At 50.9% G+C, this 14,667-nt stretch overlaps 5 protein-coding genes across 5 annotated transcripts; 4 read left to right on the top strand and 1 right to left on the bottom strand.

The window, feature by feature from the left end:
• Positions 1 to 842: 842 nt before the first annotated feature.
• On the top strand, positions 843 to 2,702 carry FTJAE_6771 (uncharacterized protein; the record flags this gene model as incomplete). The annotated part of the gene is made up of 1 exon (XM_037353418.1): positions 843 to 2,702. One exon carries the CDS (start codon positions 843 to 845, stop codon positions 2,700 to 2,702), a length of 1,860 nt encoding a protein of 619 aa, XP_037206127.1.
• Positions 2,703 to 3,522: 820 nt separating this feature from the next.
• FTJAE_6770 (acyl n-acyltransferase) lies at positions 3,523 to 5,298 on the top strand (the record flags this gene model as incomplete). Its single annotated transcript, XM_037353417.1, has 1 exon — positions 3,523 to 5,298. One exon carries the CDS (start codon positions 3,523 to 3,525, stop codon positions 5,296 to 5,298), a length of 1,776 nt encoding a protein of 591 aa, XP_037206126.1.
• A 427-nt stretch (positions 5,299 to 5,725) lies between these two features.
• Positions 5,726 to 6,534, top strand: FTJAE_6769 (ADP-ribosylation factor-like 2; the record flags this gene model as incomplete). The annotated part of the gene is made up of 6 exons (XM_037353415.1): positions 5,726 to 5,784; positions 5,839 to 5,949; positions 5,998 to 6,014; positions 6,064 to 6,209; positions 6,261 to 6,341; positions 6,403 to 6,534. The coding sequence occupies 6 exons, from the start codon at positions 5,726 to 5,728 to the stop codon at positions 6,532 to 6,534; spliced, it is 546 nt and encodes a 181-aa protein (XP_037206125.1).
• Positions 6,535 to 7,442: 908 nt separating this feature from the next.
• On the top strand, positions 7,443 to 12,750 carry FTJAE_6768 (uncharacterized protein; the record flags this gene model as incomplete). The annotated part of the gene is made up of 4 exons (XM_037353414.1): positions 7,443 to 7,568; positions 7,618 to 7,846; positions 8,145 to 12,325; positions 12,376 to 12,750. The coding sequence occupies 4 exons, from the start codon at positions 7,443 to 7,445 to the stop codon at positions 12,748 to 12,750; spliced, it is 4,911 nt and encodes a 1,636-aa protein (XP_037206124.1).
• Positions 12,751 to 13,398: 648 nt separating this feature from the next.
• On the bottom strand, positions 13,399 to 14,359 carry FTJAE_6767 (1-acyl-sn-glycerol-3-phosphate acyltransferase; the record flags this gene model as incomplete). The annotated part of the gene is made up of 2 exons (XM_037353413.1): positions 13,399 to 13,595; positions 13,645 to 14,359. The coding sequence occupies 2 exons, from the start codon at positions 14,357 to 14,359 to the stop codon at positions 13,399 to 13,401; spliced, it is 912 nt and encodes a 303-aa protein (XP_037206123.1).
• Positions 14,360 to 14,667: the final 308 nt, after the last annotated feature.

Genomic DNA, 14,667 nt, shown 5'->3' with positions numbered 1-14,667 from the left:
TAGGTATCAACGCAAGGAGAGGAATGTTTGATGCCGATTCAATTTGCTCTTGTATTCTAGTGCCACAGCCATCGTATTTTCCTCGCCCTTTCTGTTTACTAGGAGTTATCTCTGGCAGTTGGTTTGTTACGCAACGCTACGACTGAAAGGACTGGTGCATTTTCGATGGACAGCGTTGATGAGCCCAACACGGCTCCAGCAGTATGTGAACAACTTAACTGTTCATCTCGTTCCCTTTGTCAGAAGAAATATAAATCGGACAAATGTTCCACGAGAACCTTGTTTTCAACTCGATCGAACGACAAGCGGATTCACCTATTCATCCATAGCACTATGTTTGCTGGTAGCCTGTGGCTTCTCCGGGTTGCCTCCACACCTTGGCTCCTCTCAACAGTTGATCTTGGGAGCCATAGGTAGGTGTGCAGAACAACACAGCAAGATTTCAGCCCTATCTAACACTTTGTTTGAGAGATAGTCCAAATCGGTACCTTGTTCGCACAAAGCCATTCACTCCGAGAACAGCAGATCCATTCCACCGGTACGGAGTACTCTATTTTGTTGAAGAATTTGTTACCGCTCTGTTCGCGCTGAGGACGTGCGCCGCGACTAAGGAACACATTGACGATGCCCTCGAGTCACTGTCTGTGTTCACCATTCAAGATTTTTTATATAAGGCATGTGGTGCCAGTGAAGGAAGCAAACAACCAGGATCTACGGTTTTCTACGGAGCAAATTGATGGTGATTTTGCTTCCTCTTGAACAAACCTTTTGAAAAAATTGATGCGGCAGCCTTGTTTTGAACTTCTTGTCTTCTACCAAGAACAAATCTCATAGTGTTCATAATGGTACCCCATCGTACATATCACGAGCCTGATGAGGAGATCAGGCATATCCCACTACCTGATATATCAAACAATCAGCTTGACGAACTCACGGACCTGTTGTGGATGGATCCAGGAGTCAACATAGCTGTGCCAAATAAAGAGTGGTTGCTAGACCAGCAAGCTCGTGTAGCTAATCTCGACAAGTCAAACCGCCGTTCCACCAAACTCTTGGCCCGTCTGTCTGCCAAACTTGAGAGCCTGTCTTATAGACTTGGTGCCGACGGTTCGCCAACAGCATGTCTGTGCTCAGCCCATCATGGTCTTCATCCTAAGCTGATCCGGCGACTTATGCTCTTGATCATCGCCGAATGTACAGAGCGTATCCAGACTCTGCGCACTTGGCGACGGCGTATCGCTTATCCCAATGCTGTTATTGCATGGCTGGATCGCATTGATGCCGTGACAGGACTTTGGATCGGTCGTAAAGCTTTCAATGCCACCTTTGGCTACGAACGTGTTTCGCCCACAAACCTCGTGGTTAAAAGCAAGTGCGAAGCTTGCATCATGTCGGTCATTGGTGGTAGACCTCAGGTGCTGAGCGATCTGCGAGCGACATTGACCACGCGAAGGGATCGCCATATCGAGCAAAGTGGTAGAGACCCAAGACTTCTCCGAGTTATTGAGTCTTGGATATCACACCAGCATACTAATAGTCGTAGGGCTATCTACACAGGAAGTGCTGAGATCAGTGAAAAACTTACCAATCTGATCAATACCATCAACTCCCTGAGAGGGGAACGTCCAGAATCTCATATATCTCGATCTTCATCTCGATCAGTATACGGCCACCCATATAGAGCGTATGACGAAGACGGTAGCCGCGGCCGTGCGCGTGCTCGGCAATCGATTCCTGAACACTCGTCTCGGCCAAGCTACAGCAACCACAGCCAGGAGGACAGAAGCATGTTTCTTCGTCCAGAATCAAGATCCAGTCACTTGAGTGCTCCGTTGCAAGAGGGCGAGCAAAATTGGATGGATGAGGACGTAGACTGCCAAGCGTTGCTGTGGATGGATTGTCAGATGCAACAGCAAGGACTTACGGCCGATGAACGAAGACAACTCTTTGAGGACGATGTGCATCCCGCCTTCAGCGACTATGCAGAGAGTGTTCGGAACATGTCTCTCGATGATCGACTGCAGAGGGACTTTGCACCTGAGCAGCAGAGGAGAGACTCGACCGCTACTGTCACGAGACGAAGCGTTATGTCAAACCAACAAAGAGACTCTGCTTATAATGGAAAGAGAGCAAGCATCGTGCCAGATGAGCAGATGGAAACTTCATCTGTCTACAGTAACCCAAGTGCCGTGCCACCTCCTCTCAGCTTCAGCAGAGGACCGACACCCCCTGATACTACTGCCCGTAATAGCCCTACGGAAACTGAGTGGGAGCCTGCATCGGTATATTCTCCCCCAGAAAGTGCTGCAGGGAGTTCAACCCCTCGTCCAGACACTGTAGAGCTAACCAGCGGAGGCACTCGAGAGTCTACCGCCTATGCTCAATTCCAAGCACATGTAGATTTTTGTCGGAAATACGGACTCAAGACGGGTATCCCATCTATTGATGGGGAGTCGTCAACCCCTCGGCCAGCACGGGGTGGTAAGCCAAGAGCCTCGGTCGCCCCGTCAGTTGCAGCGTCGAGCATTTACTCTTCGCATCCTGGATTTAGACGCTCACAAGAGAACGTGGGTTCATTGGCTCCAGGGGGTCAGACGAGCCGTCGAACATCACGTATGTCGAATCAGAGCCAGCCCAAGAAGACTCTGTTTGATCACGTGCGGGAGAATAGACAGCAGATGGAGGAAAGTGATGAGGAGTAGTTGGAGTTGATGCATTCCATGGAGTATGGGGTTGATGTTTTGTTGTTAGTTTAGATATACCCTGGGAAACAAGCTTGTAGGACAACACATGGCAGAGCTCTGCAAATATAATTCCATTTGTTTATTAGATTCATTTGTTGATGTTATTATTCATATCCTGATTGTTAACTTGTCACACCCGAACCCCTGCAGCCACGGGTCCTATCCGTCTTGAACCACAGAAAATGCTCCTGATCTCGTTGATGATATGTACGTAGCCGTGGTTTGCGCCGAGTATTGCCTCGTCCCTCGACTCTTACCTTTAGTGTGTTTAGGTATTGGCACAGAGCCCTGTCAGTACCGTAGGTGCTGTATTCTGCCACTGTTGACAACTGGCAGTGACCTCTGATTCATTTCCCTTAACTCTCTCGTTGCTAGGCAAGAGCTGCGCGTGCTTCTCTTCTTCACACGGTACATTATCTTGCCTTACCTCATCTAACCTTAGGTCACTCGCCTTCATCTTCCTCTCCATCGCAACAAACAAAAGCTCGAGTTTCTCCTCAACACTACTGAGCCTCAACATTTACTCGCCGGCCGAGAAGATCGTTGATATTCTTTCACTCTATCCTCTTCCTTTGTATTGTTTTTCTTCATATTACTTTTCGAACTCTGTTGTCCCGTCACCGTCCTTCGCGCTGCTGCTTGCACCACTGTTTCTACACATCGCGGTGCTTCTAGTAGTACGCCTGCTTGTGTCGCATTTATACGGGTTTGTATTCATTTGCTGCATTTCTTCCCATTATCCGCAAGAACTAACAATGGAAAGCCGACTTTGCAAGCCATGTCGTGGCCCCCCAGTAGTCGGGGCGGCGGAGGCAGCACGCCTTCGCCTTCGCCAAACCTCAATAACTCACTTCAGCGCATCCAAGGCATGGGAAAACTCGTTGGGATCCAAAACCAAAACCAGCAGCTCCTGCCTGCGGGCGCCGTTCAACAGCGATTCCTCGGGTCTCAAGGGGCATCGAGTAATGGACATCCCACTCCTATCCAGCAAAGCTATTGGAATAGGGAGAAGGGTCTTCGCTCTCCTCTCCCTCTCCAAGAAAGTGCGAACCAGGTAGTTCGTCTTCCTCCGCATCGAAGGCTTTCTACAAATATCGTGCATTCTTCTCCTGCTCCGTATCAGACGCCCGTGCAGGAAGTTGTTCGCGCATCCTTTCACCAATCACCTGAAATCGTGGATTCCGAAGGGACAGACGACTTCGAGCACAGCTCCGTCGGCACCTGGAACTCACCTAAGGAGCAGTCAATTAGCAACAACTCGTCGGAATTTGAAGGTGCTGCTCCTTTGCCAGCACCCTTGCATATCATCCAAGCTGCTACACCTTCAACCGCCCTCGTTCTCCGACAACGATCACTAAGCACCGCCTCCATGGCGCTTAGTGCTGGCCCAATGCCTTCAGATGAAATGGCCACATGGAACAGTCCTAGACCACCTAATCACGAAAACGTTGATGATATGGCCCTTGTCCAGGTCAATACGAATTTATTGACAGCCGTGAAGAAGTGGGAGACACAACAAGAGAGCTATCCCATCGTCAACCTTACCGCAAACCGTCACCCTCGGGTCGATGATTGCGATATCGACCCTGCGACAGGCAAACTCATCCCTCCACCACGATATATCAAAATCCAGAAAGACTCCCAAGCAAAGCACAACTGGCGCCGCGCGGTGACCAATTCTGAAGGCTACATCGCACGCGAGTTGGATCTACGCAAATCGAAAAAGGAAGAGATTGAGCGTAAGATAGAAGAACAGAAGTATGCCAACATTACGAAGGAGGAAGACAAGTGGCCTGATGCAGATTGCACTCTCCGGCCCGTTCAGCCCGAGGACTTCCAGGGCATCGCAAACATCATCAATAATGAAGTGCAACGACAAGATTCTCAGGTCTACCTACCCAAAGTCGACAGTGCACAAATTGCAGAACTTTACAACGCTTGCACGTTAAAGCGTCGCCCTTTTATTGTGGCGATTGAGTCTTCTTGCGAGATAGCCGACCGCTCTGGATGGTCCAAAGTCGATGAAAAGCGCTATCAGAAGCTCATCGGAATTATGAAATCTCATGGAGTTTCAGAGAGCCCAATCATCCTTGGCTTCGCCTTTGTCGATGATTCTCGACAGGACTTTCTAGGCCACGCATGCCAGGGAGCCAGGTTCTCTGGGAAAATCAAGCTCATCGTTGACCCAGAACATCGCCAAATGCTAGTCGGGTCGGCACTGCTGGACAGAATTATGTTGTCCACGTCCATCTACCACCGTAGTCTTGTGGACTACACCTGGAAGTGCTTGGAGCCCCGAAAGACATACGAAGTGATTCCTGCACACAATGAACGAAAATACAGCAAGCTGTACTTGGAGACATTCTTTGATGGCGAGGACGATTCTCGAATTGAGTGGATCACTCGTCTCCTCGAGAAGTACGATTTTGACAAGGTTGCGACTTTCAAGGAAGCTGTTAAGCATGGGAAAACCCCAGGCGTCTGGAAAGACCTAGTCGTATGGGAACATGAGGCGCGCCCAGCGTCAGAAATGGTGGAGGAAGTGAAGAATTGACGTACCAGAGCCCTGGCTATTGAGTATGGAGTGTTTATCGTAATGGTAATTGCCTGGCAGGAAATATTTGGGCCAAGTTTGAGTGTATGGACATGTAAAGTAGCGCATGTAAGCACGGAGTGTCGATAGGACTCACAATGACCATAGGAGTCAGATTATGTAGATTATCCATCAATAGTGGCGGTTGAGGCATAGCATATGAGATATGAGAGTGATGAAGTTGGAGGGGTGAAGGAGATCAAGCGAGCACCAATCACGTGGAGCCATGAGAGCCGCAGGCAACTGAATTCAACGACCTTCATAGTTTGGTGATGAAGAAAGAAATCCTCTAAAGACCAAATAACCGACCAAACTTCTGAAGAGCGAAAGTAAAGTTCTTTGCTTGTCCTATTATCGAGTTGATTCGATACACAACTCGTGAATCAAAATGTTGTCAATCCTGCGAAAAGCCCGGCTCAAGGACAAAGAAATGCGAATTCTCATGCTGTCAGTATTTGACCATGACCTGCCCCATTAAGTATTCTTACTAACTCTTCATAGCGGACTGGATAATGCTGGAAAGACCACAATCGTCAAGAAGGTTATGGGAGAGGATGTCAACACCGTAAGCCCAACATTAGGTTTCATCATCAAGACAATTGACTACGAGGGGTAAGAAGGACTTTATTCATCATAGAACTCCGCTGACGGGCCTTACAGGTACAAATTAAACATCTGTGTGTGACCTAAATATGCCAAGTCCATGAGATGAGCTGACTCCCCCAGGGGACGTGGGTGGGCAGAAAACGTTGCGGTCATACTGGAGAAACTATTTCGAAAAGACAGATGCTTTGATCTGGGTTGTTGACGCAACAGACCGTTTACGCATCCAAGACTGCAGAGACGAGCTTCAAGGTTTGCTCTTAGAAGAGGTGCGTGATATGACACGGCAACGGTCGGATAGCTACTGACAAGTGGTACAGCGTCTTGCAGGGGCAAGTCTGCTTGTTTTTGCCAACAAAACAGATGTTGAGGGCTGTATGACGGAAGAAGAGATTCTCTCAGTATGTTCACGTCACGCCATGCCATGTGAATATGACCAACCAAGCTCACCACAATGTTTAGGAGCTACAACTGGAATCGATACGAACACATCGATGGCACATCCTGCCATGCAGCGCTATGACTGGAACCAACCTTAAAGAAGGACTATCATGGGTTGTGGAGGATGCAAAAAAGAGACTATTCCTCTACTAAACGAGACTTATTCAACCAAACAGTTCCTGTTGGCCTCACAACAGGAAGTCCTTTTGCAAAAGCAAAAAACAAACCACAGAGTGTGGATAGCCGTGAGACTTGGAAGCAAGCAACTAGCCGTATAGCGTGGATATGCATAAGAAACTCAGTTAGCTTAAACGTTGAAACCCGATATAATAAACTCGTTACGCCGGGCAACGTAAAACGTCCCGCAAAACTCTACAGCACGCAATCTTTACAGGCCTCGTCAAGCGAAGCGCAGGGGAGCGGGAGAGCATCACCAAGTGCCGCGTGCAGCTTGTGCTAACCTTACAAGGTCGTATTGTCGATCGAGAAATCTGAGATAACCTGCTTGTGTGGTCTGAGGCATGAGAAGAGCAAGATACGTACTGGTCACTTTGGTAGACGAACCAAGATGTGACAAGGTTTAACGGATTCAAGCCATGGTTTGGGTTTGTTGTTGTAGTGGATCGCCCGTGGGGAAAAGTTGAAAGTAAACAAAGGATGACGTTTGATATTGGTTCTTTTGTTTATAGCGCATAGGAACACCACATGTGAGTTGGGTGAGGCTGAGTTTAGGCTGCCTGTGATATCAATTGAATCTTCATCGTTCCGATTTCTGCATCATGCAAGTGATGAGACGAGGTTCATGCATATTTTTGCATGAGATCGAGCTCTGACATGCACCAAGATTAAAGACAATTCATGGCCGCATTTGGGCCGGAATCTGTCAAGCAGTCCCTCCCTCCCTAGCGAGCGGGAACGATTGCCCCTGAGACTTCGGGTTGCATGGGCGCTACAGCGGCCCCCTCTTATAGCGGGTTTTAGAGACAGACACACCTGGGGACGGTCATGAACCAATAAGATCGCAGAAGCGCCATGTGAAATTTCCACTGCAGCTAACAGACATGATCCCATCCCAGTCGAGCGACCCATTATCAACTTCCCACCAGCACCACATCCATCTCAAGGCTACGTTAGGCTCTTGGGAGATAGCAGCAAAGCAGTCTATAACACCTGCTGCAACCTTGTGCGTAGGATTGCATTGTGTATTTTCCTGCTCGCGCTTACTGTGTGTGCTAGATACTATCCAACAAAGCCAAGGGCCCACGCTGCGCCGTCTTTCTTCTAAAACATCCACCCCCTTCCGTGTCATGTCCCAAAGGCCCCAGAGCCATGTCCGACGAAGTCTCCCAATTTCTCGAGCAGGTCGAGCGCCTGCGTGGTCAACAGATCGAAGAAGACGAAACGAGAGCTCGTGAGCTTGAAGAATACTTGGCTGCCAAGCGAGAAAGACAAGCCCGTCGTGAAGGTGAGAAAAATAACCAAAAAACAAAGGAAAAAAATAGACATAGAGAGAGAGCTTGGGCGTCCATTGTTGCTTGCCGCTTGACTCCCACCCGAGAGGCTTTGTTGCTTGCATTGATGGCGTTCCCTCCTCCAATTTCCAGGGCAACATCCTCCGTCGTACAGCCGTTGTTTACTTTCCCTTGCTGTATTCTTATTTCACTGGCTTACTCATGGGTTGGTCTTGGCTTTGGGATGCATTGATGCTGAAATCACATAATCACCGATGGTGTCCTCTTGCTAACCACGGTCACCACTGACAGAACGTGCACGATCAATCTCACCACAAAAGTCCTCCCCTGCAAACACTCCCTCACCGCGCTCGAGTCGTCGTAGCGTTCATCTATCCGAGGCATTGAGGCTCGACTCCCCCGGTTTGTCCAAGGACGACGCTGCCTCGCCATCATCTGAGCCTGAAGCAAAGCCCGAAGCTCCAATGGATGCCAGCTCCTCTCCGACCAAGGAGAACGAGTCTCCTGTTGATGTCGATACCAAGCCCGCGACTACACCCACCCGTTACTCTACATTATCGTGGCAGCGGCGGCCCAACTCCCGCAGCGGCTCTGCACGCCCGTTGAGCATGCTCGCAACCCAAAATGCGACCCAGCGGTCGTTCATTGGGTCGCAGGAGTCTTCCCCAGCTCCAGCCTCCGCCACCGAGCAGACTTTCTCGAAGGACCAGATTGCCCATGCCCTTGGATCCAAAGACCCTTCCTGGTTTCGCCAAACAGCCGACCGTGGAGCTAATTCAGCTGCTTACCGAAAGAATCAAGTCGAGGATACTGATCGGTTGGACATGGCTTCTGTCAAGGCGCAATTACCGGGCATGACAGCCGAACAACCAAAACCAAGCCCACCTGCTGAGGAACCCGTCAAGGAACCCGTTAAGGAACCTGCTACTCCTACTAAGATGAGGTTGGCAAGTCCCCCAACGCTGAATCCTCCAGCGTTTGACGCCGGTGAGGACAAGTCTGTGGGTGACCGCTTCGGAAGCATGTCAGGGCGTGTATCTCCTACTCGATCCAACTCACGATCCAATTCGCCCACCAAGGGCATGGGCGGATTCGTCCAGAGTGCCATGATGAAGAGATCCGATAGTGTTAAGCGATGGAGCGTTACGAGCCCTCCTGGTCTGAACCGCGCCAACTCGATCCAGTCGAACCAAGGGGGCGGTCTATCTGTTAACGCGCGACCTCAGAGCAGGGGACGGCCTGAATTAACAACTCCAAACTCGAGCCGGCCAACATCTCGACATGGAGAGTCTGATAACGAGGTTACACCAAAGGCTCCCACGGTTGACACTGCCATGGAGGGTGCACCAATCCCTACCAGCCCTTCCAAGACTATGGATCCTCGAAGGTGGAGCCCAACCAAGTCAAGTTGGCTTGAAAGTGCTTTGAATAAGCCACCTGAGTCACCCAAGACTCATCACAAATCGAGTTCTTCGCAGCCAGCTTGGATGGCAGAGCTAAACAAGAACAAGGGAGGTGTTCCCGGCGCTGAGGGAACCACACGGCCTCGCCCAGGGTCTATTTCTCATAAGCACCAAGTTAGTATCGGAGGACTTATGAGGTCTACGCCTATGGGAACTGCTACAAAGACCAATACTACTGGCCTTGGTGGCATCTACTCTCCTCCACCTGGTGGTAACCGACCTTACAACCACGGTGCTAGTTTGAGCATTTCTAAGAGTGCCCCTAAGCTCGAGCCCGGAACTCCAACGGAGGATAAGGCTGCCAAGGTTGAGGCCGAACCTGTTCCTGATCCCGAGCCAGTCCCGGACCCTGAACTTACCGAAGAGGAGAAGAAGGTGCCGGGGCCTGTCAAGGATGAGCCGGTCATAAGCCCCAGAGAAGCAAAACCCTTTGCGCCTGTGCCCAAGCCTAAGCCCGAGACACCCCCAAAAAAGGATTTCCGCAGCTCCTTGAGGCACCGGCCAACAGGATCAGAAGCGCCAAAGGCCCAAGAACCCGAGTTCAAGAACGTCTTTGGCACTCTTCGCAGAACCAAGACACAGAACTATGTGGCTCCTGATGAGCTGAAAGATAACATTCTTAAGGGCAAGGCTTCCCTCAGCCAGACAGGTGGTCCAAAGAAGACAGAGAAAGTGGATGAATTCAAGGAGGCTATTCTGAAGAAGAAAGATGACTTTAAGAGAGCTCAGGTCGAGGGTAAGGGTATCTCAAGGAGCAACACTCCCACGAATGATTCGCCACTACCAGAGGGCCTTGCCAGAAGGGCTGAGATGGCAAAGAGAAAATCAATGGCTGAACTGAAGTCACCATCTACACCGAGTAAGCCAAGTTCGCCCAAACCGACACCAGGCCCCAAGAGGATACCCAGCCAGACCCTTTCTTCGCCCAAGCCCGCTCCTGAATCCGCCCCAGAACCCGCTGACGAGGGTCTAAAGCGAGTAGTTACCGAATCTAGCGCGAAACCGGAGGAACCGCGGGCTTTGCCAAGCCTGCAAAAGGAAACGAGCTCACCTGCTAGACTACAGGGACGTGTAGGAGGTAAGCTCGCTGGACGGTTCAACCCAGCCCTCGCCGGCATGCTTGCACGAGGACCGCCACCCATGGCTGGCAACGGGGGAAAGACTTCAGATGAGTCTGATTCAAAGGGAGCTACCACCGAAACAGTTACAGAACCTTCTGCTCCGGGCCCGCAGCTGACACATATGACTAAGGGTCGAGCACGAGGTCCCAGAAGAAAGGCCCCTACTTCAGCCGCCCCTAAAGCCGCCTCTGCAGCACCAGCACCCGAACAAAAACCTGTCCAAGAAAAGCCCAAGCCTGCTGCTACACCGAAACCCGTTGAGCCTGTCAAGGAGAAGGTGGCGGAACAAACACCTCCTGCCCAGAAGGCAGAGGAGTCAATCACTGCCCCTTTTTCTATTCAACAGCAAGTTGCTGCCAAGGCTGTCATACGAGGAAAGCCTACACCCACAAAACCCACCCCTATCAAGCCTCAAGAGGATGAACCTCGACGGTTTCAGACTCGAGATGAGAAAACATCCTCGTTCTCTTCCAGACAGACTCCCAAGAGTGAATTCCTCCCGAGTGATTATCCCTCACCACTGAGAATCCAGAAGACCGGTGACGCCGTTTCACAGCCTGGGTCACCCAAGAAACTGGACAACAACCGCATGTCTCGATTCATGGACCGCCCGTCATCAAACGGCACGTCAGAACCTGCCAAGGAGCCAATCCGCCTGACGCATCAGCGAACAGGCTCTCGGTCTCCTGTCAAGATGTTCCAAAGGCCACTGCCTGAGCCTGAGCCTGAGCCCTCGTCCCCAACAAAGGTTGACAGTGACCCCGTTGTCTCTGTAAAGAATGCGAAGGCCATGTTTGGCGGTGCTACTCAAGCCCCACCTCTGGCAGCGAAGCCCTCGTGGGACAGAACAGAGGCCTCAGGAGTACATACACCACCAAGAGCTTCTCCTCGCCCCCTTCCCGACCCCGGACGATCTTCTCCTCTACAAATCAACAAGACTCCATCTCGAGCGGCCACCCGTCCCTTGCCTACACCCCCTTCTAAGGAACCCCAGACTCCTCAAGCCCCACAGACTCCCAAGCCTCAACAAACAGCTTCAACCGCACCACCAAAGACCCCCAGCCAGGGCAGCGATGTTGCTAGTCTATTGACAGACTTATTTGGGCCAAAGCCTTCAAGATCTGAGTACAAGGTAGATGCTGCAGAGCTTCTTGCAAACCGACCACCAACAGGCCCCATGAAGATCCAGAGTCTCAGCTTCCAGGTGTTCCAAATATCCGCAGAGGGCAAGAAGACACCTGTTTCGGCTCACAACGAGCGCACATTGTTTGAGAGAGAGATGTACATTGCTCCCCACAGCTTCACAAATGAGGCTGGCTGGAAGCGCTTAGAGATCTATTTCTGGGTTGGTGACCAGGTTCCTGAGTCGGCTGCTGACGATGCCCTTCTTTTCGTCCAGAAGGAAGCCAAGGCACTGGGCGGTAAACTTGTCAAGATGCAGCAAGGCAAGGAGACAACGGAGTTCTTGCAGGCCCTCGGTGGAGTTGTTCTGATTAGACGCGGCTCAAGCAACAAGTACGACTCACTAGCACCCAACATGCTCTGCGGCCGGCGCTATCAGGGCCAGGTCGCTTTCGATGAGTGTGATTTCAGCCCGTCGAGTCTCTGCGCAGGATTCGTCTATGTTCTCACCAGTCAGGGTAAGGCCTATATCTGGAAGGGACGAGGATGCGATGTAACAGAGCTGAGTGCGGCGAAGCTCATCGCCATTGAGCTTACACTCACTGGAGAACTAATCGAGGCCGACGATGGCGATGAGTCTGAATCATTTTGGAAACTTTTTGAGAGCGGATCAAAGCCTCACTCGGCTGATCATTGGAGGCTCAAGCCCAACTATGCCAAGTACTGCAGCAGACTCTTCTGCTCGGATGCAGACACACGGCAACAGGTATGTTGATTCACATTAGCTCAAGCTGTCGACGTACTAATGAGGACCAGGTTTTTGAGATTGCTCCCTTTAACCAGCATGACCTTTCTCCTGAGCATATCTACGTTCTTGACGCATTTTTTGAGATGTACATCATTGTTGGCGCCCGTGCTCAGTCGCAATACTCGTCTTTCCGCAACGCTCTCGACTTTGCTCAAGAATATGCCATCCTTGCTGCGGGCATGGAGGACCGTCCTTTTGTACCCATCTCAACAGTCGTTTTGGAAGGTATTCCTCGGGATCTGAAGCGTGTCTTCCGTTTCTGGCGAGATGACTTGAGCCCTACAGCCACACATACTAGCTCGGCTGCTATGGGAACACCGAGACGGGGTCGAAGTCTGAGGGTCGTATCATTGACGCAAGCACTGCAGGCGCTTAGAGAGTAAGCCTGTGGGTACATTTGCTATATACAAAAGCTGGGCTTCATTGAGTTCTTGTGTGGTTTTTAGTGTAGCGATATTTCCTTGTAATTGGTTGGTCTCGGAGCATGGCGGAATATAAGGGCAGGTCGGGTCTGGCGATCTTGGAGTTGAATCTCGTTTCTGATCCTCCGGTTTTGGCGTGCAGATGATGATAGACGATACCGAATGAAACACGAGAAGTGAACAAGTTACATACAGATCTGTATGCATGTGAATTCCCGTAACACTTGAGGGGGGAGTGATCGACATCCGCGTATGCAACGTATATACGTCTATTCATTCCGTCATGCGACTAAATTCTGAAAACATCTTGTGAGCCCGCCTCATGAACCTAACCTAGGTAAAACAAACTGGCGCAAATCCGCCAGCAAGCAAGCTCCAGTAACGAAAAAACAGAAACGGTAAACAAAAACAGTTGGGCTGAGCTCAAGCCCGTAAACCTAACGAGCATAAGCCGCCTCATGCATGCGTCTATGGGGGTATCAAAAGGCTGCCTCAAGTCTTTGCATCCGACGTGACTCCCCGTATGGCAAACTCCTTATCCCTATCCTATCCTATCCTACCCAATCCTCCCCCTCTTCAATGATTTCTTTTTTGTTTAGTGAGACGCGCTTAGTGCGCTGAGCCATTTGTATCGATGGCTGAGCTCTTGCCCGTTGTTGAGTCAAGCGAAGCGGGGACAGCCATGGGCTGACCGCGGGCCTTTGCTGTGAGAGTGATGAGTTCGTTGAGCATGAGTTCCCGCGTTGTGCGGGTAAGCTCGTCAACGTCGGCGGCGGTCAAGTTCTTGGTGGGAATAGGCTTGAGAACTGCACACAGTTAGATATTTGGGCAGGTAAACAGATGAGTTATACATACCCTTGACGGGGATCTTTCCAGATTTGAAGGTGAGAGTCTTTGGGTGCATGATATGGCTGTAATTTGCGACAACGCAGGGAACAATGGGCACGCCGGCCTGGACAGCAAGGTGGAAAGCACCCTTCTTGAAAGGCAGCAGCATGGGCTCCTTGGCGTAACTTCGAGTACCCTCGGGGAACATGTAGACGCTCTGTCGCTTGGACTGGATCTCACTAGCAGCGCCCTTCATAGCCTCGCGGGCATCCTTGCTGTTCTTGCGATCGATGAAAATGGAACCGCTCAACGACATGAACCAGCCGAGGAAAGGCACCTTCTTTAGCGAAGCCTTGGCAGTAACACTGCAGTACTTGGGGAACACGATTCCGAGCATGAGAACATCGAGTTCCGTCTGGTGGTTTCCGATGAAGATAGCCGGGCGCGTAGTACCGAGGACGTTATCGGGGTCCTCGACTACGAACTCAACGCCAGTGGTGTAGCGCATAACATGGTGAAAACAGCGGCCGACAGCCCATTGCGCGATCTGCTGCTTTCCGACGATGGTGAGGAAGATGGAGGCGAGGACTCCGTAGGCTGCGACCGCGAGGAGGGAGATGTAGGAGGCGAGACCGCGGGCGGCGAAGGCGGCTTTTGGAACGACGAGGGACATGGCGTAGAAGAAGATTGTTAGGGCGGCGTAGCCGAGGAGGAAGTAGAGGAGGATATTGGAGATGGACATGATGGGCGACGAACGGAGACTCTACTGAGGAGAGGAGAGGAGAGGAAAAGAAAAGACAGGTGATGAGACAGAGTGAGACACCAGTAGAGGAGAAGTTGGTAGAGTTTATAGGTTAAAGACTACGGGTAGGTCAGCTGGGTTATGGATATTGGAATGGATGGATCTGGTGGATTGTACTGTATAGGTTTGGGTTCGGGTTTGGTTTGGCGGGGGTTGGTTTGTTGAGTGGATATCGATAAAAAAGTGTCAGTTCTAGCGATGGGTGATGGCGGGGTCTTTTGTGTTTCTGTCTTTCTTTCTCTTTCTAT

The sequence above is a fragment of the Fusarium tjaetaba genome, assembly GCF_013396195.1.
Source record: "Fusarium tjaetaba strain NRRL 66243 chromosome Unknown NRRL66243_c0000133, whole genome shotgun sequence".
Classification (NCBI taxonomy): Eukaryota; Fungi; Ascomycota; class Sordariomycetes; order Hypocreales; family Nectriaceae; genus Fusarium; species Fusarium tjaetaba.
Note: the sequence above shows the minus strand (reverse complement) of the source record. Positions and strands in the feature narration are given on the sequence as shown.